This window comes from Anabas testudineus, chromosome 24 (assembly GCF_900324465.2).
Source record: "Anabas testudineus chromosome 24, fAnaTes1.2, whole genome shotgun sequence".
Classification (NCBI taxonomy): Eukaryota; Metazoa; Chordata; class Actinopteri; order Anabantiformes; family Anabantidae; genus Anabas; species Anabas testudineus.
The window spans coordinates 608,691-636,334 of record NC_046632.1 but is presented as its reverse complement, the minus strand read 5'-3'; the positions used below and the strand labels follow the sequence as shown (position 1 = coordinate 636,334).

At 38.2% G+C, this 27,644-nt stretch overlaps 1 protein-coding gene across 3 annotated transcripts; it reads right to left on the bottom strand.

Annotated features, from left to right (window-relative positions):
* Positions 1–437: 437 nt before the first annotated feature.
* map3k7 (mitogen-activated protein kinase kinase kinase 7) lies at positions 438–23,287 on the bottom strand. 3 transcript variants are annotated; one of them, XM_026340935.1, is made up of 18 exons: positions 23,064–23,287; positions 22,367–22,486; positions 22,115–22,225; positions 19,604–19,669; positions 17,615–17,660; positions 14,764–14,902; positions 13,350–13,474; positions 12,483–12,611; positions 12,022–12,152; positions 11,638–11,719; positions 11,232–11,362; positions 10,982–11,129; positions 8,284–8,364; positions 5,172–5,239; positions 4,468–4,564; positions 3,250–3,311; positions 2,993–3,108; positions 438–2,207 (listed from the first exon to the last, which is right to left on the bottom strand). In XM_026340935.1, the coding sequence occupies exons 2-18, from the start codon at positions 22,457–22,459 to the stop codon at positions 2,027–2,029; spliced, it is 1,806 nt and encodes a 601-aa protein (XP_026196720.1). In that variant the 5' UTR covers positions 22,460–22,486; positions 23,064–23,287; the 3' UTR covers positions 438–2,026. The 3 variants fall into 3 exon arrangements, with proteins under 3 accessions (XP_026196720.1, XP_026196721.1, XP_026196722.1); XM_026340936.1 differs by lacking the exon at positions 23,064–23,287 and adding an exon at positions 22,653–23,002; XM_026340937.1 differs by lacking the exon at positions 8,284–8,364.
* Between the last annotated feature and the right edge of the window lie 4,357 nt (positions 23,288–27,644).

The window sequence follows — 27,644 nt, the reverse complement described above, 5'->3', positions numbered from 1 at the left end:
TTGCAACAGTGGCATTTGAATAAATAGACGAGATGAGAGGAGCTCAGTGTATCAAGGGAGGCCCCACAACAGACTAATCTATAGTAGCATAACTAAGAGATGGCTCAGAATCACCTGATCCATCTCTAACTATAAGCTTTATAAAAAAGGAAAGTTTTAAGTCTAGTCTTAAATGTAGAGAGGGTGTCAGTATATTGTTACATAACCCTCTAAGTGTTGGACAATGTCTTATTAGTTTTCATAAATCATACCTTTGAGCTATGGCCCACTTCTAGGAATAACTAATGGTCCACTATTGTGGTCTATGCTGTTACAGAACATTTAAAGAGGCAATAGTAATGTACTCTACAGGTGGTGTTTTTGTTTTCTATAGCAACATCTCACAAAATTTGTTAAAGATATGGTCCATGCATCTAACATTCACTCTTGAAACCAGCATCTTTTCACCATTCATTTTATTTCATAACACAATGCTCGCTGTCATATACTGTACCTCATTTCCCAATAATTTAGGAGAAACAGTGTTGTGTGTTTGTGTGGTAAATCCAACAAAAAACTCTAGAGAATTGCAGAATTGCCTAAATGAGAAATAACATTTTTACATGATCAAACAATAAAAATGATTGTGCAAAAATACTTAAAATATATCACATTGAATGATTTCTGAATACATCTAATAGTTTTGGATATACAGCTGGTGGGAAACATTTACAGTATCAGCTTACTGACATACATCTTTCTCTCTCCCCCAGAAAATATTTCGTTCAATGTTCATTACATTAAAAAAATTGTTTTTCAGCTTCTATCCCCATCTAAATGTAACATAAAACAAGCACTTAAAATGCAGGCAACTCCTAAGGCAACATGTGAACTAAAAACAAAACAGATACTGTATGGGGAGGTATCTACTCCTCTATTTTGTCCATAAGGGCATTCCCAGACCAGATAAAAGAAATCCTAATTCAAAACAGAGGACAGAAGAGCTATCACAAAAAGTGAACTACTGTACAGAAAACACAAAAACATCTACACACAAAACAATACTGAAGTCGAAATTGGTTTTGAATTTTTAAGAGCCTGAGGAGCACATCATTTTACTGTAACGTCTGACAAGAAGTACACCCCTCTCTGAACTGCATACACCACCTTCATGAAGTAAACAGCTACAATGGCCTGTGGAAGGGTTCATGCTCATAATTAAAAGAGGGAGTGGTGATAAATAAATACACTGATTGAAGGTATGTGTGTATTTGTATACCTATTTTTGTGAGGACCAGTCTGAGTTATCTACCTTTGGAAAGAGGACATTTTAGCCAGGCCTCACCTTCAAAAGGCTGTTGAGGGTTGAGGATTAAGACTTGCTTTCCAGGTCATGGTTAGAATTAGTTTAAGGTTAGTGTTTGGGGTATTGTAAGGGGCTAGGGAATGTATTATGTCCATAAGTGTCCTCACAAAGATAGAAAGACAAATGTGTTTTTTTCAAAATGTGTACTGTAGTACAGGTGTCAAACATCCACATCTCAAACATCTGCATACAATTCAAGCTTTATGCTGAAACGCCTTTGTCTAGTTTTTCACATTCTGGAGGACGGTGTGGCTGTAAGCCGCTGAGGAGTGGACATACTGACCAGGCAGCCCAGGGGCCCTGAGAGGAAACACATACAAACACCCAACCCATACTCATCGGCATGCCATCACACTCGCACACTGTGAACACACTGCCACTGTAGAAAGGTCTACCAAGAAGCACAGCAGCAGGGACTGGGCTGACCAAGATGCAGGTATTCAAGGTGCAGTGATAGTTTGGTCTGCGGTCACAAAACAGGATGTGCAAATGTATGTACAGAAAGCATCTTTCTGCTGGGCAGAAAAAAGGGACTAAATGCATCATGCAAAACACAGTAAAATGCAGGTCTCTTTACAAAGCTGGACTGGGAACAGTGTGTATGTGCAGAGTGTGACAGTGGATAGTGTTATTGTGCATGGCAAGGGAGAGGATGGTAACAGTTCATATGTCTGTGTCTCATCATGATGTGCCCTGTCTCTTCTGTTGCTGGACCCGGATCAGCTCCAGCTGTTTTTTGCACTTCTGGTAGTATGTGGACAGACTCTTGTTCTCCTCCAGTAGCTTTTTGTGTTCCTGAACCAGACGGGATGTGTTCTGCTGGTCCTTCTCATCTTGGTCCAGTTCAGCGATGAGCTCTTTCCTACAGGGTCAGCAAATGAAGCAATATTGGCTAGGGCAGTCAGTTGTTGCACTGTATGCAAAATGGATAATGTGCATGCCACTTAACCAAAATGCTCCCGGTTAAAGTCTGGCATATGACCTTTCTCCCCACATTTCCTGACTCTTAATTAAAAACTCTAATCTTAGGAAAAAACCAAAACAGTAACACATTTCCACCTCTGTATTTCTGCTCAAGTCTTGTTCTGACTCGCTGTGTATGTTGCTCGGTACACCAGGGGTTTCTTACTTTTTCTCACACACAGCTCTCTGGTTTTCATGCTGCATTGTACTTTTAACAAGGCTAAAACCAGGGGTAGCCATATAGAGCTAGTTACTGTTTGAATGAATAATCAATCTTACAGGATACTCCTGAATAACAAGAAACCCCAGTCATATATGACGTCAGTCATATATTCCAGCATTAAAATGTGGGCTATGTACTGTAATACATTTCCATTTTCAGCAGCCATTGGTGGGTTATTACATGGACAGGTTGCAATCTATCACAGGGACGACATAAAGAGACAACCAATCAGAACACACAATTGCGGGTCTTTGGATAGTGGATAGAGTTATTTGGATAGAGCACCCGAAGAATACAAAAACGTGGTGGAACACAGAAAGGCGACCCAGCTGACCAGTTGCTCAAAGAATGAATGTGAATCAATTTACACAGTTCACACTAAAGAATTTACTTGGGTTTATGCAATCCAGTTACTTGACTACTGCACATGAAATCTGGCTGCTTTGTGAAGGTAGACTTACTTTCTCTGGATCAGCAGGGCAATCTCTGTTTGCACTTTGAGATATTCCTGGGCCATCTTGCAGTGCTGCTCAAACACAGCCATGGATTCTTTAGAGTTGGGACAAGGAGCAAGAGGCTGCAAATAAATATGAATGCTGTTGTTAATTGACATCACTGCAGACTGTTTTTCACCACCAAAATATACTTAAACCTATAAATATTTAATAAAAAATGACTTATATGTATAGTTTGCTATAGGCTGATGGTATATTGTTACTTGTAGCTGGTGATCCAAGGTGAGATAAGCCATAGGAATGGAGTTGTCTGAGCCATTGGTGTCTGAAAAAAGAGAGCAAGAACTGTTTTTTTTAATGACTGCACAGTGTTGGCTGTACACCACAGGACTTAGTAGAGACCACTGACCTTCTCATCAGCACTGTAAATCATGTATCAACACTATACACAACATATACGTATAAAGGCATATACAAAGATGCTGTATCTAAAGATGGTGACAAAAGTGCTATATTTCTTTCCTTAAGGAAGTTCCACTTCACTGTTCAGATAAGCAAGTCTGATTTTCCCCAGTATTGTTCCCTGTTTGTTTGGTAATGAAGCTATAACTCTAAACTTCTACAAAATTATTTTGGTCTGCTCACACAAATAGTATGTAAAGCAATGCCTTCTATGCATTCTCAGTAAAAGAACAATTATTGGTCTGAATCTGGAGGGAAGATATTGCAGAAACAAGCAAATACTGGTATTTTCACACCAAAACAGAATTTTACAATTTAATTTGATTAAAGTGGTTATAGTACAAGACCGCCACAGTGGGTGAGCCAGGGTTGGCAAACTCTGGCAAAAAGAAAACTAAGTTTGTCTTTCCAAACTATACATACAGTTTGGTGTAGATGCAGGACTACTGCTGTTTTGAAATGGAAAGAATATTTTTTTGAATTTAGCCATAATAACAAAACAATATCCAATATGCTGTTCTGCAACAAGGTGTTGCGAGGCTACTCTCTCATCATTAATGTATGCGGATGCAAAAAAGAGAACGCTAATGCATTCCATAACATATAGAGACTGTGGCAAATAACCCGTTTCACAGGTTTTTAGGTATTTAGTCAAAAATTTTTTAAACATGCTTAAAACTGTGTCTTGGAAATATTACACATGAAGGCAACTTCCATTTGACCACTTATTTTGAATGTAATGTAACACAGCTTGATGAACCGGTGTTTGTTTATTTAATCTATATTATGATTGTAAAATAGCATCTAACTTGTTTTTTCAGTCAGTGATCATTATTTTTACGCCACCTGTTCCTTAAAATGACCTGTCGTAACTTTTTTCTTTTCTATCTCACCAGTTGTGTGTGAGTTGTGAGTGTTTGGTTCTTCTTCTGCTGAGCTGGCTTGAGTTGCTTGCTGACACTTGAAATTTATTATTATGTTGTGGTAACTGGCCTAAGTGGAAATTCAGTTATTAGTACCTGTGTCATCAGGGGAGAAATAACCTCTGCTGCTTGTTTTATCAGGTGGCATCATCCTCACACTAGGACTGGAGGACCGGCTACTGTTTCTGCTCCCCTGCAAGAGGACAAAATTTTAATATGATGCAGTATAGTAAAGGACTTTATGTGCACCACTTGGAATCTATATGGCAGGTTGATCTCACACATAATCTATCTTATTTAGTCTTTACGGTGAGCTCTAAATGGGAGGTTTACTACTAAACCAATGAAGACAAATGTTTGTCATAAGTGAAGAAATGCTTCAAACCAAGGAGCTCTTTTGAAGTTGTGTTTGTATGAGGAGGAGGACTGGGCTGTTTCTGAACTGAAGATCTCTATCTTAGACCTGTCAAATATGTCATATACTATGACATTTTACCCTTGAGCATTTCTGTCTCTTAGAATGCATCAACTGCTTTTGAATACATAAGCCACACATTTAAGAAGCTTAATAGGAGTAAAGAATGGTAAAATTGGAGAACAAAAACATACAGTGCATTCCTTAACTCCTAATGTTATGGTTCTGCTAGAGTTCGACTTTTCATTAGGAATTAAAAGTGTCGTCTATTTATCTCTCCATCTGTCACATGGACTTAGCTTAAAAAAAGTTTAAGTTAAAGTTAAAGTTTCCTTTATTGCGAGTCATCAAAACAACTGTGACCCTCTGCCATTTCCAGTCCTACCTGGCTGGACTCTATTCCAACGCCTGGCAGATCCTGAACGGAGCGACGTCTTTGTGACTCGCATGTGGCTGTGGAAACAATGGACAGACAGGAAACGGAGTGAGAAGAGTTAGTTGGAAGTGATGTTGAGGGAATGATTTAGGTATTTGCTTTTGAAAAGTAGGAGACTCAGACTAACAAAGCCAATCAAATACAGCTGCACTGATTCAACAATTTACATTCTGGTCTCCATCAACATGTGCCAGGGCATGTCTGGAATGTGACCACCTAACTGACAGCGCAAAAACAAATACACATCACCACAGACCAAACCACAAGAGCAACAGAGCTTGGTTATTTAACAAGTTTATATTGACTGGCTGATTTGAATTAGGAGGTCTTAGTCAAGGCCTGCGGGATCTGGATACTCCACTCCCTTCTCATGAGTCATCCCTCCAGTGTGTCCTGGGTCTCCCCCTGGAGAGACATGTCCCAGAGGCATCCAATACAGGTGCCCAGCGACTCTACTCCAAGCTCCTCTTGGGTGACCATTATGCTATCACTAAGAGTCACCCTCATGACCATAGGTGAGGGTAGGAATGTAGATTGACCGGTAAATTAAGTGCTTCGTTATTTGGCTCAGCTCCTTCTTTACCACGACAGACCCGTACTTCGACCGCATTACTGCTGCTGATGCACTAATCTGTCTGTCAATCTCACGCTACATCTTTCCCTCACTCGTAAACAAGACCGCAAGAGACTTAAACAAAAATAAGCTGGGATAAAATCCTGTGGTCCCTAAACCGGACTCCCTACTTCACTTAATGGCCTCCAGGGATTTATACGATTGGGTAAAGACTATGTCCAGGTGTGCACATGTAATGATTAAGTTCCCTACCTTTAATAATATGCACCTCTTTTATGCTCTGGATTAAATTAGACACTCGTTCATTGTGTCTCACAGTGCTCCAAATAGAAGCATTTTCTGACATCTAGAGCTGTCCCCATTCCTTTCATGCGTCTCTCTGCTTGTAATAATAGCTCTGACCCTCAGTGTGAGAGAAATTAATCAAAATGACTTTTTCAAAGTTAATGGATGTAAAGAGAGCAAAAGGGGGGAAAATGGCATGCTTTCTGAATGTCCTTTATGCATGAAAGGCAAGGACGAGAAGAGGTGAACTGATTTCCTACTGCTACCAATGATCAGTGGCAGCCAAACCAGAAAGATTAGAGAGGACAGAGTTAGGAAGCTTATTTCATCTGTTACCAGATCTGATGCTACATACAAATAGAATTTTCAGAAGTCAGAAAATACTTTTATTGTTTTTATCGAAACTGTTTTATTTTGGAAGAAGATTAATTTGTCTGAACTGGGTTTTGGGAATAAAAGGTGTTAACAGATGAGTAAGCTCCAGTTTTAACTCATGTTCTGCTTCTTCTAACCAAAGTGCCAACAGTAAGCATACAGTTACATCTTTTTGGTACTTAATAAATAAAATAAATAAATGCTACATGAATGTTAAGTCTCAGCTTTAATTTCTACATCAACATAGAAAGAATAGCATGGGAGATTGGCCCTATGGTGGGGTTAGGGTAAGGTTAACATATGACCATAGGGCCATATGACAACAGCACAAAAAACAAGTCACTGACATCAGCAGCTCTGGGGATCACTGCAGCCAGCCTTCTTCGAATCTTGCCTGTTGTGGGGTGTCTCTGCATTATAATTTGATACCCAGAAAGGACAAGGTAGCTTGAATGAACTTAGAAGAGGTAACTGAACCTCTAGTCAAAGATATTCTACCTCTTCACACTAGAAAGCTTTTAATTACGTTGGCTTTAGGATTGTTATCTTGCTGAATGATGGAATGTTAACCAGTGAGTTTTGATGCATTTGGCTGAACATGACCACAAAAAATGTTTCTGTATACCTCTGCATTGATACATGTCCTAAGTACAGCTGAAGATCTTTCACTATAAAACTAGTAAACAACCGGCTGAACAAGATGAATTATCCATATTTAATGAAAAGTGATTCTTTGAGAGGAGGCTAAAATGAGGGAAAGAAACTAGTCACAAACCTTAAATTTACTGCAATGCAAAGAAACTGATTATTGTTCACCTGTATATATGCCACAGTAGCAGGCTTTTAAAAACTGAAGTTTCAGCAAAAATACATCATTCTTACCATTATTATTATTTCCATTAATTGTGCTATTGATTTTATTATATGAAATCACAGAAACATATCAAAAATAATAAACCAACACCCCATTTATCCTAAGCTGCACAATTAAATGTTTAAATAATTTTTATAGCGCCATGAGTTTGGGAGTTTATAATGCTTAGCAACACTCAATCAAAGCTGAGACTTGGCAGTTTTATGTGGTATCTATTGTTATATTTATAACTGAATGTGCTAAAGTACAAAGCCTAAAGAACAAAAAATGTGTAACTGTCCAAATAATGAAAATGGTCTAGACCAGGGGTGTCAAACTCAAATTAAAAACTGGGACGAAGTGCATGTTTACCCATCTCTCCAGATATGTAATGTTGAACCTTTTCATATGGAAACGAACTTTGAATCTGGAGAAAGTAAAGCTTAATATTATAAACAAATGAGAAAATAAATTTGACATAAAACATATCAGTGGTATTCATTTATTATGTCTCTCTCTATCTGTAGTCTGGCATTGCATGGATGCTAATGATTGTCAACAGAAAAGGAGTCTCAACTAATGCACCAATGCGCTAACAAAACATTCTGGAATTTGTAGTATTAGCAGTGTATGCGCTATATACTGGCAGGCCAGTTCTAATACACATTTAATATGATCTTGCGGGCCAAATATAATTACACCGTGGGCCAAATCTAGCCCGCAGGCCTGAGTTTGACACATCTGGTCTAGACCATAAAAATCACAGAAAACATAAGACAACTCTGATGTGTGTTACTCCACGCCCTGGATGATTATGTTATATATTTTTACTATAGTGACTGTTAATTGGTATTGACATTGTCTGAGCAGTATAGTGTGGAGTGACACACAAGGGAGGGCACAGCACCACAACTTATGGGCTAAGCCAAGCTAGCTTCACCCAGTCACCAAGAGGCCCATTGGTCCATTGATACCTGTGACGACGATCTTGGGGACATCCAGAATGGTGCCAAATGATGCAGTTTTACGATGGCCTCGTTTATACTGGGGACGGGCTGCAAAAACACACATACAGCTGCATACACAACAAGCATACAGACTAAGACAGGCTGTAGGCTCACAGCTGGACTGGACATGTAGGCCACAAACATGCAGAGCGTATAGTGTACATGCAAGGGCAGCATGCACCCCATGCATTCCAGACGCTGAGGAACAGAACTGCCTAAATTGTTGGCAGCCCCGGCACTATATTTCTAAGCACAAATAACAGCAGACACTAAACCATACGTTGAACAAGAAAAACACTTTGCTTGAATTACAGAAACTCTATTCATTAAAGAATATGTTCTAGACTTGTGCCATATGTGTGTGCTACGTGTATACTGTATATGTGAGATATTTGTTGCTGTAATGTTTCTTAATCTCCACACCAGCCACAGTTTCACTGGGTTTACAATTACGTTGCTAGACAAGGTTGACAAGATGTGCAGCCCTTGTTCTGTGCCAAAATCCACTCCAAAGTAGGGATGTCATAAGAACCAATACTTTGGTAAGTCAGGAGGTCTCCCCCCTTGGAGGAAAAAAGCACTGCAAAAGTCATTTATGGTGATATTTTGCATTGAATTTGTATGATTAGGAAAAATTAAAATGGAGCTGGTATACAAATGTTTTCGCAGAGCTTTAGAATGAAAAAAGTAAATACTGCGTATCACTTAGCTAATGCTAAGCATCTCAAAGACAAACTTCCAGGTCTATAAAAAGAATTGTAGTTGAGAGCAACAGTTCTTTATTTTATATTGACATGTCGTTAACATGATCTTGAAATGTTATTGTTTGAATTGTGCATTTGTTGAATCATTGCTCCTCACATAAAATCCAGATAGTATTATAGCATTACCATTAGCTGTATGTGTGTACAGTGTTGTACAGTGTCATTTTCTTTGAGCTAAACCTGACAACTAAGGTTTCCTACCAGACTTACACCTGAGATATCTATTATTTGCATAGTTGTTTTCCATATTTCCACCATAAACTAGTTTGTTAATTTTTTGCTGTGGTATCGAAATTGGTAAAGTATCATGGAATTTCAGTGATACTGGCAAGGACCACTAAATTTTTCATATTGTGACAGCTGTACACCCAAGTTTGACTGAGGCTCATATACAGCTTCACTAATCCTACTGAGTCAGCATCTAAGTTACAGTCTATTTATTAATGGGCGGCAGTAGCTCAGGTGGTAGAGCAGTCATCTATGATTCCCTGTTTCTCCTGGCTACTTGCCGACAACGGAGTGGACAAGACAATGAAACCCTGTAGTACCTCCGACATGTACTGTCTGGCAGCTTTCCAACGACAATTTCCTGTAAGGGATCAATTATTCATCATTATTAAGACAAATTTCCCTCATATGGCTTTCCCAGATTCATCGCCTAGCTATGACGGAGGACAGTCACGCAGGTAAAGTGGCTTATTACTTGTGAATCAGAAACACTGACTGCCTTTATAAACTATAAAATATGTATAGTATATAAACTATATATTGTTATATATATAAAACTATATATAACTATCTATGAACTTAGTGGATCTTATATCCATTGAATTTTACTTTCGTTGATTGTTAAATAACAATTCATAGTATATGTTAATTTGCACCTCCTCATCATCTGTTACCTCTACTGGTTATGTTTTTCTCACAGCAACTGTCTTACTGTATTACTCTTTCCCTGAGAAATAGGAACCACATACTGTACATCTCACAAATCTTACATGGTGGACTATACAGGCCACAACTTTGTCCTTAGTGGTGTGTCATAGAAATTTGAATATTTTGCCCACCACTTGTTTTACACAAAAGGTAAACACTTAATCTACTGTATAGAATATCACTGAACTGAATAAGTGCAGATGAGGCAGGGAAAACGTAAGGGGTTCTGGGGGACAAGAGAAAAGATGAAACTGCTCTGCGCAGATTTATAATCTTAACCAAGAGTGGCAGGATATTTTTTAAAAACATGTCCCAAAACCACAAACTGCAACACTCCAGCTATTACATCTGCAAAATCCAAACTCATCTTCAAGTTAAACTACTACTATTTTCTGCACTACTGCCACTCTCCACATTACGGTATTTTTTGAAAAATATTACTACTGCAAAAAATATTTGAAAATGTCACATAATGTAACTGTAACTTTAACTTAAAGCACAATATGATGAGTAAAGGGCAGTTAACAACTACTAGACAACACAGCCACAGAATGACAATAAACTAGTATTTGGGAAAACAAACAGGGAAAATAGACTGTATCTTATATGGATATTAATCTTAGTGGAATTACTGAAGTTTCAGAGGAGCCTCGGCTTGAGTGCTTTTTTTATTATGTCCAGTTAAAGCTTGAGGGCCTGTTTGGAAAGCAGTAATAGTTATTGCAACCATGACCTATTATCACATACATTTGGTCACATTAATACTGTTTTAATTTTGAATGTGTATCTTATTAGCAGTTATATTTTGTAAGGTCTTAAACCTTCCACTGTAAAGTGCCTTGAGATAACATTTGTTGTTGTTTGGCACTATATAAATAAACTGAATTGAATATCAAATGTCCTTAACAGGTCAGTCTTTCTGCTTTTCATGTTTCTGCTTTGTGTATAAAGTGTGTTATGTGTACCTGTAGGTGCAAATGGCATCTTGGGCTCCAGCTCTGACAGGTCAGCACTCATTCTTTTGCTGTCAGATGTTGCCAGGCACTGTGTCCGTGCAGGCAGACTCTCTACGCTGCCCCCTCTGGACAGTGGCAGAGTCCTCAACGGGTCTCCCTGAAAGAACAGAAAAAGACTAATGTTTAGATGATTTTCTCTGATTATTTCATTTTCTATCTATAATTTGACTTTTTGAAGTAATAAATATGAAGGCCTTGCCTTTGGTTTGAAATGAGGTGCAAACTGAGGCGTAATCTTAATGGTGTCATTGCTCCCCTGAGAATCACTGTGCTCCATGTTTGCATCACTTCTGTTGCTTGTGCTGGTTCCAGTGCAGTCCACATATGAACCTGCCAAGACAGGTGAAAATTTAGCAATAAATGCTTGGGAGCTTATGTATCACAGTTTGTTGACAACCTGAACTGCCTGTGTATACACTGATTTAGTGCTAGTCCTGCACCTTCAACCCACACTTTTGTCCATTGTCCAACTGTTACCACTACAGGTCTATCTCCTGTGCAAACAGGATAATAATTATAATAATAATTAATAATTCATAGCAACCTTTACCCTACTTGCACTTCTGTACTTCTGCACCGCAGCAATTTGAAGATGACACTTGTACCTGTACTAGTTGCAGAGTTGCTCTGTCCTTCATCTGAATACTGGTATGGATACTGCAGGGATTCATCACATCCTGGGAAATACTGCAAAAAGAAATTAAGAGGAAGGAAAAGTAAGGAAAAGTAAGGCTGGATTTGACATTTAACAATTTGAACGTTATGATTTAAATTTTAAGAGAAATAGCTGTAGTGTAACAGACAAAAATAAATCCACACCCTGAATTAGTTAATACTTACCATATTCATGCATGTGGTAGTAAAAAATCACCTGTGTTCCAACCACTCTTTGACTCTTTCACTTTTATCTTTACTTCCTTTTGTTCAGCTTTACTAATTCATTCACCACTTTAATGGAATACTGCAGGCAGTGCGTAGAGAATGATTACCCTCATTAGATGAGTCATGATCTTTACTATCTCCTCCATGGAAGGCCGCTGAGAGGGGTCTTTAGACCAGCAGCGAGTCATTAGACTCTCAATGGGCTTAGGTAAATTTTTGATTAAAGGAGGTCTTGTACCTGTATGTAGACAAAGAAAATAAGGTAATTACTCACACACAATAATTTAGAATCACAAAAACAAGCAACAAAATCTTATCTCCTGCTGCTCAAGCCCATAATGGCAGTTTATTAAACGTGTACTCAGGTAATGTCAGTATTTTCTTCCATATCTCTCTGTATAAGAAAAAAACTGCAACAACTGCTGCAAAGATGAACATGTCTTTAGCTGTTCTTCTTTACTTTCAAAATCTTCCGGCAGGCCTAGCTAGACAGGCTTGCCCGATGACTCGCATTGGTAGCAGGACTCACCATTTGTATCTTACTCCCCTAGAATAATCAGTGACTCACCATTGTGCACAGCCCACATGATGCGAAAGGCTGGTCCTCCAATTTCATCAAAGGGCTTCCTGCGAGTGATCACCTCCCAGAGAATGATTCCCCAGCTGAACACATCACACTTCTCACTGTAATTGCTGCCTGCAAGTACACACAACCCAAAGCTACACTTAGCTCCAGTTTGACAATGTTCTGAATGATACAACTGACAACTCTCTGTGGTATATGGAGGATACATATGGGAGAAGTTTTTCCTACAAGCATCTTTTGTCTTATCTCAGAATTCTGAAGGGAGGGATATAAGGGAGCAATCTTCACTGAAGGACAACTCCTGAATTGCTTAATTGCTGGACCTATTAACTGCACACCCACCTATTTTAAAGTTGCTGTGTTGAGTTATTTCACACTGATACAAATGAGTTTTAAAGAGCTCACTGAGAGGCCAAAAGAGAATTGTCTAATTGTACAGGAGCCTTGTAACTTGCATCAAAACACAAGATAATGACTAGTCTAATTCATCTGAATGCATCTGAACGCCTTGCCAGGAACACAGCTCCTAAAGTAGAAATACATTAGGCTTCTAGATTAACGAGAACACAAATTCTACATTGCTGTCTCCCAGAGGAAATAAAGCCACCAGCATCACTCCATTCCTCTTCTTACTATGCTTGATGAACTACAATCAAGCAAAGCAGGGGAGTAATGTAGCTGATGAAGATGAATAAAGAATTAATGCCTCCATGCTCAGAGTGCTTACTTGTAATTAAGGTTAAAGGTGAAGTTGGATAAAAGGAAAAATGCATACAAATGATTCACTGTTTTGAGTAAGCAGCAAGTTATCCAAAGCATTTTAATGTTTAGAATATCTCTCATACTTGCCTTCAAATACCTCTGGGGCCATCCACGCTGCACTTCCTTTGTTGTTGGTCATATGGGTCTGAATGTCGCAAGCTGTTCCAAAGTCACATATCTTCAGCACAGTGCCCCCTGCCACTAGAAGAAGACTGAAACAAAGAAGGCAAGAAATAAACCTCAGAAACTATGGATGTGAAAGGATCAGTGAAAATGAAACAAGACAGAATCCTGGGTAATATAAACTCAGTGTAGCTAACAATTAGTGGTCTAGCATGTATAACACCATGTATTTCTCATCTATCTGACATGGTTTGTCATGTCAAGTGACAGTGTGGACATAAACTGTAAGCTGTTCAACTAAAAGAAATCTGTTTTAAATTTCACAAAACCTTAAAGTATCCAACATTTCACAAATATAGCAACATTTCCAACAGAAACAAAGTTCTTGATTATTTATTATTTTATCTTGTGAACCCACATATTCAGCACCATGTGGTCCTGAACTAGGATTGGGAAGCACTGGGATAACAGACTGAGTTGTATTTGACGTTTAAGTGAAACAGAAACAAAAACTACTGTTTATATTTTCAGACAATTAGATATTAAAGGATACTCTAACTTGTGCTACCTCGTCACAAGAAATGGAAGTACAAGTACAAGCCAAGCAGGTACTCAGGATAGAATCATTGAATTCAGTATATTTTAGATAAACTAATTGACAGTAACCCAGGGATGATAATGTCTTAAAATGTGTCACCCTCCACAAAACTCCACAACAGTTCCCCAGGAAACACAGCAGCTGCTCATTCTCTTTCTTTCGAGTTCTGTTGGGAGCTTTTTATATTTTATCAGAACAGAGTGAACAACTTCTGGGATCTAGATATCATTTACTAATATAGCACTCTGTGTTCTGATTGCTAAACTGCACTGAAAAAAATCTACAGCCAAGCAAGTCCAGATTAAGAAATGCATTAATTACTTGAATGTTTAACAGAAGATAACCACTCCACTGTGCTTTATGAAACTGTAGACAATCATTCTATTGTGTAACAGATCAAGGTCTCAGTCTTCTTTAAACAAATAGTTTATACTGTACCTAATTAGGTAGGTATAAACTACTTCAGAAGACACAAAGAACTTCTAAACTCATTTCCATAACAAAATTATCTACAAGAAATGCATCTGCAAAATTCTGATTTGCCAGTACAGTGGTGGTACGGTGTTGTGAGATATGTTGACAGAGACTGAGCTTCAGTTCATTCTAGTGACAAAACAATAATTACAAGTGGCTTCCGATACTGTGTATCAGGAATGAGTACACTTAACAGCTAAAAACATCAGATAACTGACCAACAATCTGAATTAAATTAAAGAAATAAAGCCCTTTGTTGACACAGAAGTCACAACACAAGAAAGAGTCCAGTGAGGAAGATCATACTTGGGTGGCTTGAGGTCCCTGTGAATGAGAGCCTTTGGTTTCATGCCATGAAGATAGGCCACACCTTGGGAACACTGTAAACACCAGCTCATGGCATGGGAGGCAGTATAATAGGGGAGGGGTTCAGCACCATGCAGCACTGTGGACAAGAAAACACAGTCACAACCACCACCAAAGACAATAAACCTGCAGATAAGCCAAAAAGAATGCAAGGCCTTGTAGTGATTTATGACAATGTCATGCCAGTGTTTCCCTGACATTCATGCAACTTCACATGGTTAATTAACATTCATAACTAAATATAAGGGCACAACAGACATCAACAAACACACACATACAATGAAATGAACATTCACCACAAATATTTTATCACAAATAGATCATGTTTTAAGTCCATATGGTGCAGCAGGTTGAGCTTCTAATTACAAAGATGGTACAACATGGTATCAAATTACTGACACCTGTACACGGGGCCCTATTGCTGTAGCTTCTTTAATAAGTGCACTGCACAAGGAAAAACAGAGAAGGCATTTTTGTTATCATGATAATTCTTTTCATATCAGTTGATATTGATAAATATATCTATAAAAGTCAAATCCCTATTTCTGCTAAGCTAAAATATTCCTTTTAACTTAGCACGGCACTATTCTCATTATCATTGGCTTTTTGTGTCATTTGAAAGTAAGTAAGATAAATGCCAGTTAATCCCCTCACTACATAACAAAATGAAGCACAAAGCACATCAACAGTAAACAGTTTGACAAATCATTTTATTAGTCGTCTTTGTTTTCTTCCTCTCCTCAGCTATTTATTTTGGAAAATGCATCATCTAGAGCTTCAAATTACAGGCCCAATGTAAGCAATGTCTGTGAAGATTCTCAGTGTTACAGTGCAGAAGGTATTCACGCTTGAGCTTAAATTCTTCCACATTCTGTTATGTAACAGCCTTATTCCAAAATGGATTAAGTTAATTATTTCCCTTAAATTTCACAATTAATACCACCTAATGACAATATGAAAGAAGTTTGTCTGAAATCTTTGCAAATTTATTTAAATAAACAATGAGAAAAATAACATATACATAAATAATTACAGCCTTTGCTAAACACTTTGTTGAAGCACCTTTAGCACCAGTTACAAGCTTGGCACACGTATTTTTGGGCAGTTTTCCATTCTTTTTTGCAGTGCCTCTCAAGCTCCATCAGGTTGGATTGGGAGATCTCTCTAGAGATGTTCAATCAGGTTCAAGTATGGGCTGTGGCCGGCAGCATGCTGCTGCCACCACCATCCTTCTGTAGAGAGGGTATTGGCCGGGTGCAGAGTGGTGTCAATGTCAATCTTGTTTTATCAGACCATAGAATTTTGTTTCTCATGGTCAGGGCAGAGACCTTCAGGTGCATTTTTGCTAAGGTGGGCTGTCATGTGCCTTTTACTGAGGAGTGGTTTCTGTCTGGCCACCTCTTTGATAAAAGAGCATCAGTGAGAATGAAAGGAAAGGTGTTCAAGACAATGTGGAAACCAGCAATGCTGTACAGTTTAGATACAGTGGCACTGAAGAAAAGACAGGAGGCAGAGCTGGAGGTAGCAGAGGATAAGATGATGTCTCTTTGGCAGTGACGAGGGTGAATAGGATCGGGAATGAGTCCATCAGAGGGGCAGCCCATGTTCAATTTTTTGGAGATTGTTAGCATATCAGTAAACAGATGCTAAGGTTGTTTGTTGAATTATGAAGAAAATAATAAATGTAATTCATTTTGGAGTAAGGCTGTCACTAACAAAATGTGGAATGCAAATGTGGAATGCTTTGTGAATACTTTCTGGCTGTACTGTATCCCAAAATTGCAGCAGCAACTGGAAAAAGCAGGCTTATAAGCCGTGTCTGTGTCTGACCTCTGTTCAACATCTCTGACATTAGAACAGCTGTCTGTCAGCACCTCTTGATGCACTTAGAGTACAGACTTCAGCAAGCTCACTGACAGTAGAAATTCACTGGACAAAAACAATTTTCATGTGGTCTCAGCAGGAAGAAATTAAGAATGTTGTTAAGTTTGCTGATGTTATTGATTTCCCCTGTCTGTTAAAGAGGGATATCAGAGGAGAAAGCCAGCATCTCACCAATACAGATATCAACAAAAGGTTTGCAACACATAAGCATTGAAAGATCTGATTGCTCTTAAAAGCTGTCTTTGGAGAGTTGACCCAATTGCAATAAACAAGCACCATCACTAAACTGGACAGAGCAGAATTTTACAATATTTGAAGACTTGTGAATAATGCTTTTGAAGTGTGGTGAGCTTTTTGTTGTGTCTACACAGAAAGCTTATCTACTTTGAGCAGCACATTACCAGATCAGCAGCATGAGCCGCAGTGTTCTGAGTGCATCTGTACAAAAGCACAGGATCTCAGGGTGTAGGTTATCTGCATTCAGTAACTGTGGTTGTACGTATAAATGCAAGACTAGACTTGACTAGACTAAAACATGTGGCTGAAACTACTTCTGTGCACACAGAATTAGTGACCAATTTCAACAGCATACATATCACAATAAATTCTTCTGACTTATGCTGAAATGCTGACATACATGCATCATTAATAACGTCCTATAGTATAGCTGCATGTTGCTTCTTGTGAAACCTGATGATTTCCCAGGTCCATCTGAATGTTAATTGCATAAACAAAACAAGGCCCTACACTGCCTCACTGTGCAGGGCTAGTTAGTAAAAGCATACTAGCAGTGGGAGGTGTCAACTAAACAGAAAAGTGTTAATTTCACTACTAGCAAACACTAGCTACCAAATTCTGTCACCAGTAATGTGACAGTATAGTTCTGTAGCACAAAATGTAGACTCACCATTATACAATGAGCCTCCTTCAGCATATTCCATCACAAGGCAGACCTGAGTGTGAAAAAAAAAAAAAAACATTAAACACGCTCACATACAGATAATGGAAGGACAGTGGGAAGGAAAAGTATGTCAATCTTTTGGAATTTCATATTCTTATGCATAAATTTTTCATAAAATGTCATCTAAGTCAAAAGTTTTAACAAATATGTGCCTAAAATAACAACACAAATAATATATATAATAATTCTGATGTTTTACGCATGTATTGAGAACAACAATAAAAAACGTATGATGCTAGTTAAAAAAGTATGTAATAATGACCTCCAAAAAGCTAATTGGAGTCAGGTATACCTGAAAGAAAATCATTTTGTGGACAAGAGCTACTTTGACTGACAAAAACCACTCAAACATTTTGAGTTTTCTCCACACAAGAATTTGCTTACGTGAGCCATGCCTCGCCAAAAGGAGCTAGAATTGTTGATTTACATGAAGCTGGAAAGCGATACAAAGGGATTTCAAAGAATTTGGAAATTCACCAGCCAACAGTTAGGTAAACAATATACAAATGGAGACACTTTGGGACTGTGGCTACACTACCAAGAAGTAGGCGGCCAGTCAAAATGACCCCAAGAGCACAATGAACACTAATCAATGAGATAAAAAAGCAACCCTGAGTGACAGCCAAAGATATAAAGGCATCATTGTACTGCCTAACATTCTTGTTCATGAGTCTACAGTACGGAAAACACTGAACTAGCAGGGTGTCTATGGTAGGACACCACGAAGGAAGCTGCATGGCTGAAGTTTGCACACTCCACACTCAAAAAATTCTTCAGGATAACGTGTCTGTACGTAAGCTGAAACTAGAAGAAGAAATGTAGAAGTTGAGTGATGCAACAGGACAATGAACGAAAACACCAGAGCAAGTCCAGAACAGAATGGCTTTAGAAAAATAAAATCTGACTGTTGGAGTGGGCGGAGACCTCAACCCAATAGAGATGCTATGAAACAACTTGAAGAGAGCCAAAAACATAAGACGTCCAAAGAATATGATAGAGCTAAAGCAGTCCTGCTAGGAACGATGTGCAGGTCTGATCCACAGCTACAGGAAGCGCTTGGTCCACTAGCTTTATGAGGTATTTATGGTTGTTCTCAATAAATACATAAAAGATCAGATCATGTCTTATAACAAATACAGAAAAATACAAACTTTTAAAAGGTTCACATGCTACTGTGTTTCTTGCCACTGTATGAAAATTAATTTTTTTTGCATACGTTGTGCAACCCACAAAAGGTCACACAAATGAGGCTTGGTTATGTTCTGGGGCTGCTTTGCTCCATCTAGCACGTGTCTTAAATATGTGCAGGGTACAATGAAATCTCTAGACTTCTGAAGCAAAACGTGCTGCCCAGTGTCAGAAAGTTTGGTCTTTGTCACAGGTCATAGTACTCCAACAGCTAAAAACACCCAACAATGGCAAAGAACAAATCATTGGACTATTCTGAAGTGGCTTTCTATGAGTCCCGATCTAAATCACATTAACATCTGTGGAAGGAGCTGGAACATGCAGTCTGGAGAAGGCATCCTTCAAACCTGAGACAAAATACCTTTTAGCAGATGCAAGTCTCATTGACAGTTACAGAAATTGTTTGATTACAATGATTGCTTCAAATGGTTGTGCAATAAAATATTAAGTTTGTTTAAAAAAAAAAAAACATCTGTTTAACCACAACTACTAAGCTTTGTCTGATTTTCCTAAGTTAATTTTTAGTAAATTTATAATTATTATTACTTTTGTCAGTTTCAAGTTACTTTGTGGGTTTTTCCTTTCTTTAATGGAAGGGTGGCAACACTTTTGTCTATGTCTGTATATAAGACAGACATACATTGATTTCACATACTTATCACTGTATAAAAGGGTAAGGGATGAGCTGGAGTATCAGTGTGACTGTTCAGTTAAGACAGCATAAGATATAAATTCCAATCAACTTACTGGATTATTGCAAGAGCCATACAACTTTACAATGTTGGGGTGATTCACACGTGACAGCTGCCGGAGCTGTAGAAAAAGGGGAAAAAGTAGGGTTAGTAAAAAGTAAAAAAGTAAAGTAAAGCAGAACTCCATTTGCAAGTAACACCTTGAGTACATAAATATTTATACTTCGCAGGCTCTGCTCCATGAGTGGTGTTACAGACAGAATTACAGAGCTTCAATACTGAATTTTTTTATCACAGCTTTTACATATGTGGCATTTTTCCACTACACTCAGAATAAGAACCTATGTCTTTTAAATGTGATGGTCAAACCATAGCGCTAAACAAAGCACAGACATGCACAGATAAAATTTGAGAGATGCAAATTTTATTCAATGGCAATTTTAGTCAGATTAAAGGCTAGGATAACTTTCTTATACAAAGATGAATAAAAACAAAGCAGCCACAACTTAGACACAGGTCAGCATGAATACTGAGTCAATGGCCACTTTACTAGGTACATCTGAAATAGCAAATGCAATTCAACAATGTTTCTAATGATTTGCCTTTGCAATATAAATACAAACTAGAAGATAACATACCACATACCATTTACAAACAGACTAGAAACACATTTTAATGTAATGCAGTCCAGCACAATTATAGTAAGTACAGTTAAATTAACACCTCTGATTATATCATGATATACTGCCATGTGGTAAATGCTGAAGATGGCAGATACGAAAGAACAGTATGTTTCAAGGAATAATAAGAACAGTAACAGTTTATTAATAGTACAGTTATAGCAACACCAGTAAAAAAAATATTAGGACAACAAAAACTTTTTTTTAGGTACAAAGGCAAATACAGAGAGCCATGACGATCCCAAGGGATTTCTTCAGTATTGTACAGCATATGGCCTGCACTTTGACTTAGACAGGGCAGCGACTGTGTGCCTGTATGTGCTCAATTACATTGCCAATTTGTTCCAGTAGCTGTTGCAATAAGAAACACACAACGCAAAAGGTCTTTTCGACCTTGACTACCATATAAAAGAGCTATCTATGACTCTTCTCACAATTAATCTTCAACAAGGTAGGGTTTTCCCCTATTATGAATTATTTATCCACGGACATTTTATATTCCAAAAACTTTGCCAGAATCTAGATTTTTTTTTACTCTCTTACTTATGACATAATAGCAATGTAACGTCTTTGGACCAAGTGAGAAGGCGCAGACAAGACCAAGAGAAGAAACACGCTCATGTATACTAAGCTGCACAACCTAGAAACAAAATGTTACGAGATACTTTTAATTCAGATCCTTTGCATGTTGACATAATTACACTTGCGTTGGTGGACATAAGCTGTAAAAACAACATGGACTATTAGCAAAGTTTATTGTAGGAAATATTAATGAATCAGCTTCCCATTTGCAGTTTAGTGTTGATCATTGTTGTTGCTTAAGCAGGTCAAATGAGTTGATGCAAATATTTATTTCATGACCTAAATTAAACTTACCTAAATTCATAGAGGCCTAAATTATTCTTGTTGTGTGTGCATTCTGCAAGAACGGCTACACAACGCTGCTTTTCCTAAACTAAAGAGTGTACATGAGGAAAACTTACCACAATCATACTCAACTTGTAAGTTCCAAAAACTTAATGTAAGATGCCCAAAATATAAGTTTTGGACCAAAACCAGTCTGCACCACTTCAGTCTAATGGTACAGCCTAACATACTGCTGGCTATGGTGAGTGGACAATTCACTTGCTTCTCAATACATTTAAAAGAGTAAAAAGAAGGCAATTTAAAACATGGATTGTGATTGTATTTAAGAGAATTGTGATAAGACCTTTTAGCTAGATTGCCTGCATCACCCAAGACCAACTTAAGAGCATCAAGTACACTTCTAATGCTTCATCAGCGTTGTGGGGATCGTACAGCTAATAATAAACAATCTGTCAATATACAGGATCATGACGAGTAATCATTAAATTTCAGTTATCATTTAATTTCTTCAGAAAAACACTACTTTTTTGCCAACAATGCACTGCTCCCCATTTTAGAAATAAGAGTTTTACTTTTGTGCAGCTCGGTTATTAGTGATGATGCAATATGACAATGATTAGAAAATGTCCAAAATCTCTCTCATCTCCTGCGTTTGTGAGTGAACTTTTTATGACTTTATCAGGAGGCACACATTACTATGGATACAACATTGTTTCATACATATGACAACAGCTAGCTTGCTATTAGCTACTCGTTATTAAGCCTTCAAGACAGGTCTGATGCCACCTGAAACCTGATCTAGATTTATTAGACCTATTCTAGATTTATTCTGTTCTATTGCTTTTCATTTTTGGTGTTAGTTTTATTCTGCTGCTGTGACACGTAGATGAATCAAGTTTTATCTTATGTGAGTCTACATTAAAAAGGGAGTTGTGAATAGAGAGAGATTTTGGACATAACCACTGGCTGTCAACTCAACATCTTGTAGTAATTGGAAAATATTAAGTAAAAAACAATACCTCAACAATAAAGGCTTTCCTCTCCGATTCACTCTCAATGGTCTTGATTGCAACATCTTTGCCTTTCCATTTGGCTTTGCAAACAACCCCGAAAGCTCCTCTCCCCACCACCTGAAAATCAATAGGTAAAGTAGACAATTATTACAAAGTGGGAGCTTGTTCACCTTATATTCTGAACGTTCATCCAGAACATTAAATGAATCTTCTTAGTGTCAGGAACACGGACAGAGCACAATAACACAGGCAACCTACCTCCTCAACTTCAATATCTTCATAGTTAATTTCTTCAAATGGGTATCCAGGAGGTGTTTCAAGCATATCGGCAGATGGTAATGTTAGAGACATTACTAGCTAACGTCAGCTAGTAACTTACTGAAATGAAAGCAAATTTCAGACAAAGAGAACATAAGCATTACTTTAAGGTCTATTTAGAAATAAATTCAGCACATGAATGCTTAGACTAAGGTTGTGATTATGACACAACTGAGGAACTAACGTGTCGTTACACAAGCCCATGTATTAGTAACGTAATATATACCTTAACTAAGTTAGCTCGTTAGAAATTGGATAACGTTACACATTTTGTCGGAAGCTGTCAAACGAAGTAGAACGGCATAATGTTGCATTCTGTCAAACAGTATGATGCATTTAACCAACTGGCTAACCGCGTAACGCTAGCTTAACAAACGATAGCAGAGCTAACTATAGGTGTCTTAGAAAAACTAACTTTACGGAAAAGTAAAAAGTTCACTTTTGGCGAAAGAGATGTTACGGCCTGACATCATTACTGTAGATTAATAGCCGCAATTTAACACGACCATAATACAGTTGCAAGTATAAACAAGCTATCAAAGGCTATCAAAGGCCTAACGTTACGTTGTAGTGCATTCACTAGCTAGCTTCCGTTAGCAGGCTGGCCTGGTTGCTAACGCTAGCTACAGAGACTTACTAGCTTTAACAATCCAACCCTTCGTAGTTGACTTGTCACCAGTGCCGACTCTCTGAACATGGGGATATTTTCTACTATTCATGTGCAGAAAACCGAGGAATAACGTCCATTTTAAAAAATATTTCTCTATCTACTTGACAGTCAAACATAACTTTTCATAACTCATGTAGCTGGCTTGCTAGGAGTGTGTTTTTATCCTTCGCAGGAGCAGCTCCATCAGGAAGTGTGTGCGAACTACAGTTCTGCTCCCTGCACAATCAACGGGCCATTTGAAGAGGAAAAAGCATCTATTTTTCTTTCTGATTTATCCTTTTGTCAACATTTTGAAATAGCGAGTGGTTAAAAAATGGCATACATTATATTACACGGAGCATGTTGAACATGAGGGTGAATAGTCTGGTCAGAAAAGCAGAGTGACTGCTCCAATGAGGAGCCTGTGAGATATGAATAAAATATGCAGAAAACATTGGGAAGTGGAGCCAAAACGTTTTGTGGCTGGATGACAGTGGTTTATTAACTAGATCAAAATGCATATGGACAACATATTTAGGTCATTTTTCTACACTTTATCTAATATTATAGTACACATATAACTGGCAGGGTCCTGTTTTCTTTGATTGCACATCAGAAGTTGTCGTTTCCGTGGGCCCATGACTATGTGATATGAACCACTAAACTTTGAGTTTGACTTTGGCTTAAACACAACCTGTTGGTTGCTCATGTGTCTCTACGGAGCCCTGAGCTGAAATGAAATTCTGCTGGCCTTTGATGTAATAATTTAGCCTTGCAAGCGAGATCCTTCTTGATCAGACAAGTAACACTGATGTACTGTCAAAATTGTATTTGTGAGAAGGGATGTTATATAAACACAGCACTTGGTGAATGCTAATTACATGCTGCTCTCACAGGGAGTAATAAGCTAGTTCCCAGTGGAGGCTTTCCGACCCACTAGGTATGCACAACTCATTCTAATGAGCATGAACTAATTTGTTATGATATTGAACACAAGGTTGTTAATAGCAAGAAGCATCCCTCTCCCCTGAAATAATTATTCTAATCATTCAGTGCAAAGGTGATTAAAACCCTCTCACCTGGCAGTTTGCACTGGAACTACCTGCACTGGCATATGGTTTAGGATTTGCAATCAACAGGAAGTTGCATGTGTGTTTACTCTCTCAGCTGAGTCAGACCTGATGAACTATTCTCCTTCTATAGCTGTTGATTTTCAAGTTATCATGTAGCATATTAGTGAAAGCAACTCATACAGGAGAATGTTCTGATGCTGTTCTGACTCAGTGTGGCTCCAGAATTATATTTATAGAAATATTGTTCACAGTTCCCATATCTATACTTTATTTAGTGTCTTTTCTTCTATTTTGTGAAGCCTTTGTAGCACCTGTCTGTTAATCCTGTTGCCCAGGTTCAGTCTGTTATGTGTTCTTGGGGCCACAGGGTGTTGCTGTTGTACTTACAACAGCTGGCCGCACCGATCATAGTCAGTCACAGTTCTCTTATTATCTCCTCCTGTACAGTATATAACCAGTAGATTTCTTCTGTTTGTGTTCTAACATCCACAAAACATCATTAATTAAAATGCATTCATTTATTTTCTTATGTAAGCAACTTTCCTACACATTAAATAATATCTTTCTTCCATGTCATATGATTAATTATGCTTCAGTCATTCTGATCAACATTTGTCTGTTGTTTATGGCATTAAAGTGGCACAAGCTCTCCAGGTTGGCATTATGAATATCTCTGTCCCCAATAAGACGTACAATATTTACTTAGAGTGGAAGAAGAAAAAAAAAAAACACATTTTGTAAGTATTCACTCCAAACACTTTCTACAAGTAAAACAACTTAATGAGAAGTAAATGCTGTAGACACGGGGGAGCACTGCAAAGCCATTTTGTAAAATAATTTTTTCACTTACGTTGAATTTATTTTGACAGAATAAATACATCACCTGAAAACTAATCCCACTAGCTAATTGGTATAAGTCTGAGCAACTGTTTCTGCAGCGCACACAACTGAATACCCTATAGAGTCACAGAGTGGATCAAAGAGCTACACCTGAAAGAAGGGCTTAAGCCCTAAAGAACGCTCTGTAAAGACTAGAACTACTACAGCCAAGAAATGTTCAAAGCCCAAGTAGAAATTAATGTATTATTTGCCTCCTCTCTGTTCTCATTAAAGGAGCTGATTAGATTCAGATTACTACCCCCCTCCTCTCCTATTCACTATGTGGCATAGCAGCTCCAACAAAGTCAATGCAGAGGGAGGAACTGATTGAGAATGACCTTAATGCTAATGTTACATTTAGGTGATTTTTAGTCTACAGGTAGGTCTGGAGGACAAGACTCTACCTGGTGGATTATCTCATGACAAGTTGAATATAGTATAATAGATTTTCTTCATATTCAATTTTTATTTGAAGTTTTTTTACTTTTAGTTGCCCCCCCCCCCCCCCCCCCCCCCACCCACCCCCAACCACACACACACACCTTGTTGTCACAGGTGTTGGAGTAGAAGCCCTTCGCCAAATTTGCCCTCCTCAGAAATTATGACAGCATTTTATTAGTGCATGTGAGTGTGTGTGTGTAGCATTAGAGGCTTAGCTTAGTTCAGTTGACATTATCAAAAGGAAGGCACAAATATCAAGGATGACACAATAATATTCAAATCATTAGAAGAAATTATAGTATTGAACCATTAAAATGTATCATCAATAAATTGACAGCAACAGCAGCATACAGAACATTTTATTAGACTCTGTAGAAAAAAGGAATGAAGGAAGTAATAATAATCTTATATTCTAGCTGGTGTTCCTATTTAAATTTCTGGAGATTTGTAACTCTAACTACCCATGTATGACAAGCAAAGCCAAGATAAATTAGTGCCAAGCTCTAGTCTGGTGCACATACCTTTCCCCATCAAATCTGCTTCTCCTAACCTTTAAACTGAACCCAGTTTTATCCTAAACAGTTACTGTATCTCTTACTCCCAACTATGAATTAAACTAAGACTTAAAAAGGCACCAGACACAGTTTTAGAATGGGACGGATACCATTGCACCATTTATTGGGTGTTATCAGACGTCATCACTCCAATAATGATGTGTCAGAAGGGGCAAACCACCTACTAGTAGGTGCATATAATTTTACTGTGTTTACATAATTTACACTAACTTAGTTACTGTAAATCCCCTTATACAAGCAACAGATCAGAAATGTGATTTCTCCTCTACCTCCAACTTAATTCAAAAGCACGACTCACACATTGTAACTGTGTAAGTTTTTCTGTTTGTGTCTGAGCACACTGTGACAGCACAGTGGCAGAAAGAGGCAGACATACACAATATATCTCCATTATACAACATGAACTGTGAACTGAAAAAATATACACATTGGGAAGCAACTAATTTAGACTTGAACAGGCCATGTTGGGTCAGTTTCACTATTAGTCAGACTTTGGGCAGGCTTTGATGTACAAACAAGGCAGCATGGCTCTTTGCAATGATCTCTCATTTCATTCAGCCTTTTATTCTAGTATTTGTCCTTTCTGCAGTCATATGAAATAACAAATACCTTTTGCACAATCACCTTGCCAAGTACTCTTTGTATCATCACCTTACAAAGTTCTTTTTGTACCTACACATACCAAATTGTTTTTGTGGCTAAACCTGGTATGTTGCCTGCCTAGTATTTTAACAATTAGAGCAATGGCCCGCGGCCTATAGTCTACTGAATCAAAGGTAAAGGCTTACTGAGCTGACTAGGAGGTGGAGTAAACCTTCTAATGCACGTTTGAGGCTGCAGTAACAACTGATAATGGCAATTAAATGGCATTATACCATATTATACAGGTTGTGATGTAAGACTCTGGCACTACAAATGTTGCCTCTGACATACTACACAGCTGCCCAGTGTTGTAGTTCCCAGAGTCTCATGTATGGGGTGGAGTCAATCACCAGGATTGATGTCAGCTTAGTTAATATCCTCCTCTCTCCCACCTCCTGCACTGACTGAAGTAAACATCCTGCAACAGAGCCGGCTTATTTAATCAGTTTGTCCAACCTCTTTCTGTCTCCAGGTGAAATGCTGCTTCCCCTGCAGGGGATGACACTGCTGTGTTGAAGAAGGTCCTGTAGAGTGTCCCCTGCCCTCTAAATGACCTTAGTATCTTCAGAAGATAGAGTCTGCTCTGGCTCTTTCTGTAAAGTGCAGCACAGTTGTTTGACAATAGGCTGTACAAGTGAGCACCCATGTATTTACATCCCACTCTCCTAATGTCCGTATGTTCACTGGTGTTGGAGAGTAGTGTCTCCTTGACTTAGATATTTTTCTTGCCTTGTACCTCACTTGAAAGTTGGTTTGTGGTCAACTTTGACATTCACAGTAAATATGGTTTGTTGAGTTAGTTCCTTGTTGAGGGTTGGCTCATCTGCTTCTGTTTTCTTTTACTTACTTTTAGCTCCTAAGTGTGTAAAATTAAAATGAGCAAAGTGTCATCTCACAATCACAACCTGCATTCCTTCGGGGCCACTTAGTGGAAGGCTGTAGAAAGTAGCGTAGCACTT

Coding starts and splice junctions, on each gene's coding strand:
- map3k7 (XM_026340935.1), bottom strand. CDS start 22,459: ATGTCTCTAACATTACCATCTGCCGATATGCTTGAAACACCTCCTGGA. Junction 22,226..22,366: donor AAGATATTGAAGTTGAGGAG/GTAGGTTGCCTG, acceptor ATTGATTTTCAG/GTGGTGGGGAGAGGAGCTTT. Junction 14,903..17,614: donor AGGAGGCTCATTGTATAATG/GTGAGTCTACAT, acceptor TCTTGTCCACAG/TGCTGCATGGTGCTGAACCC.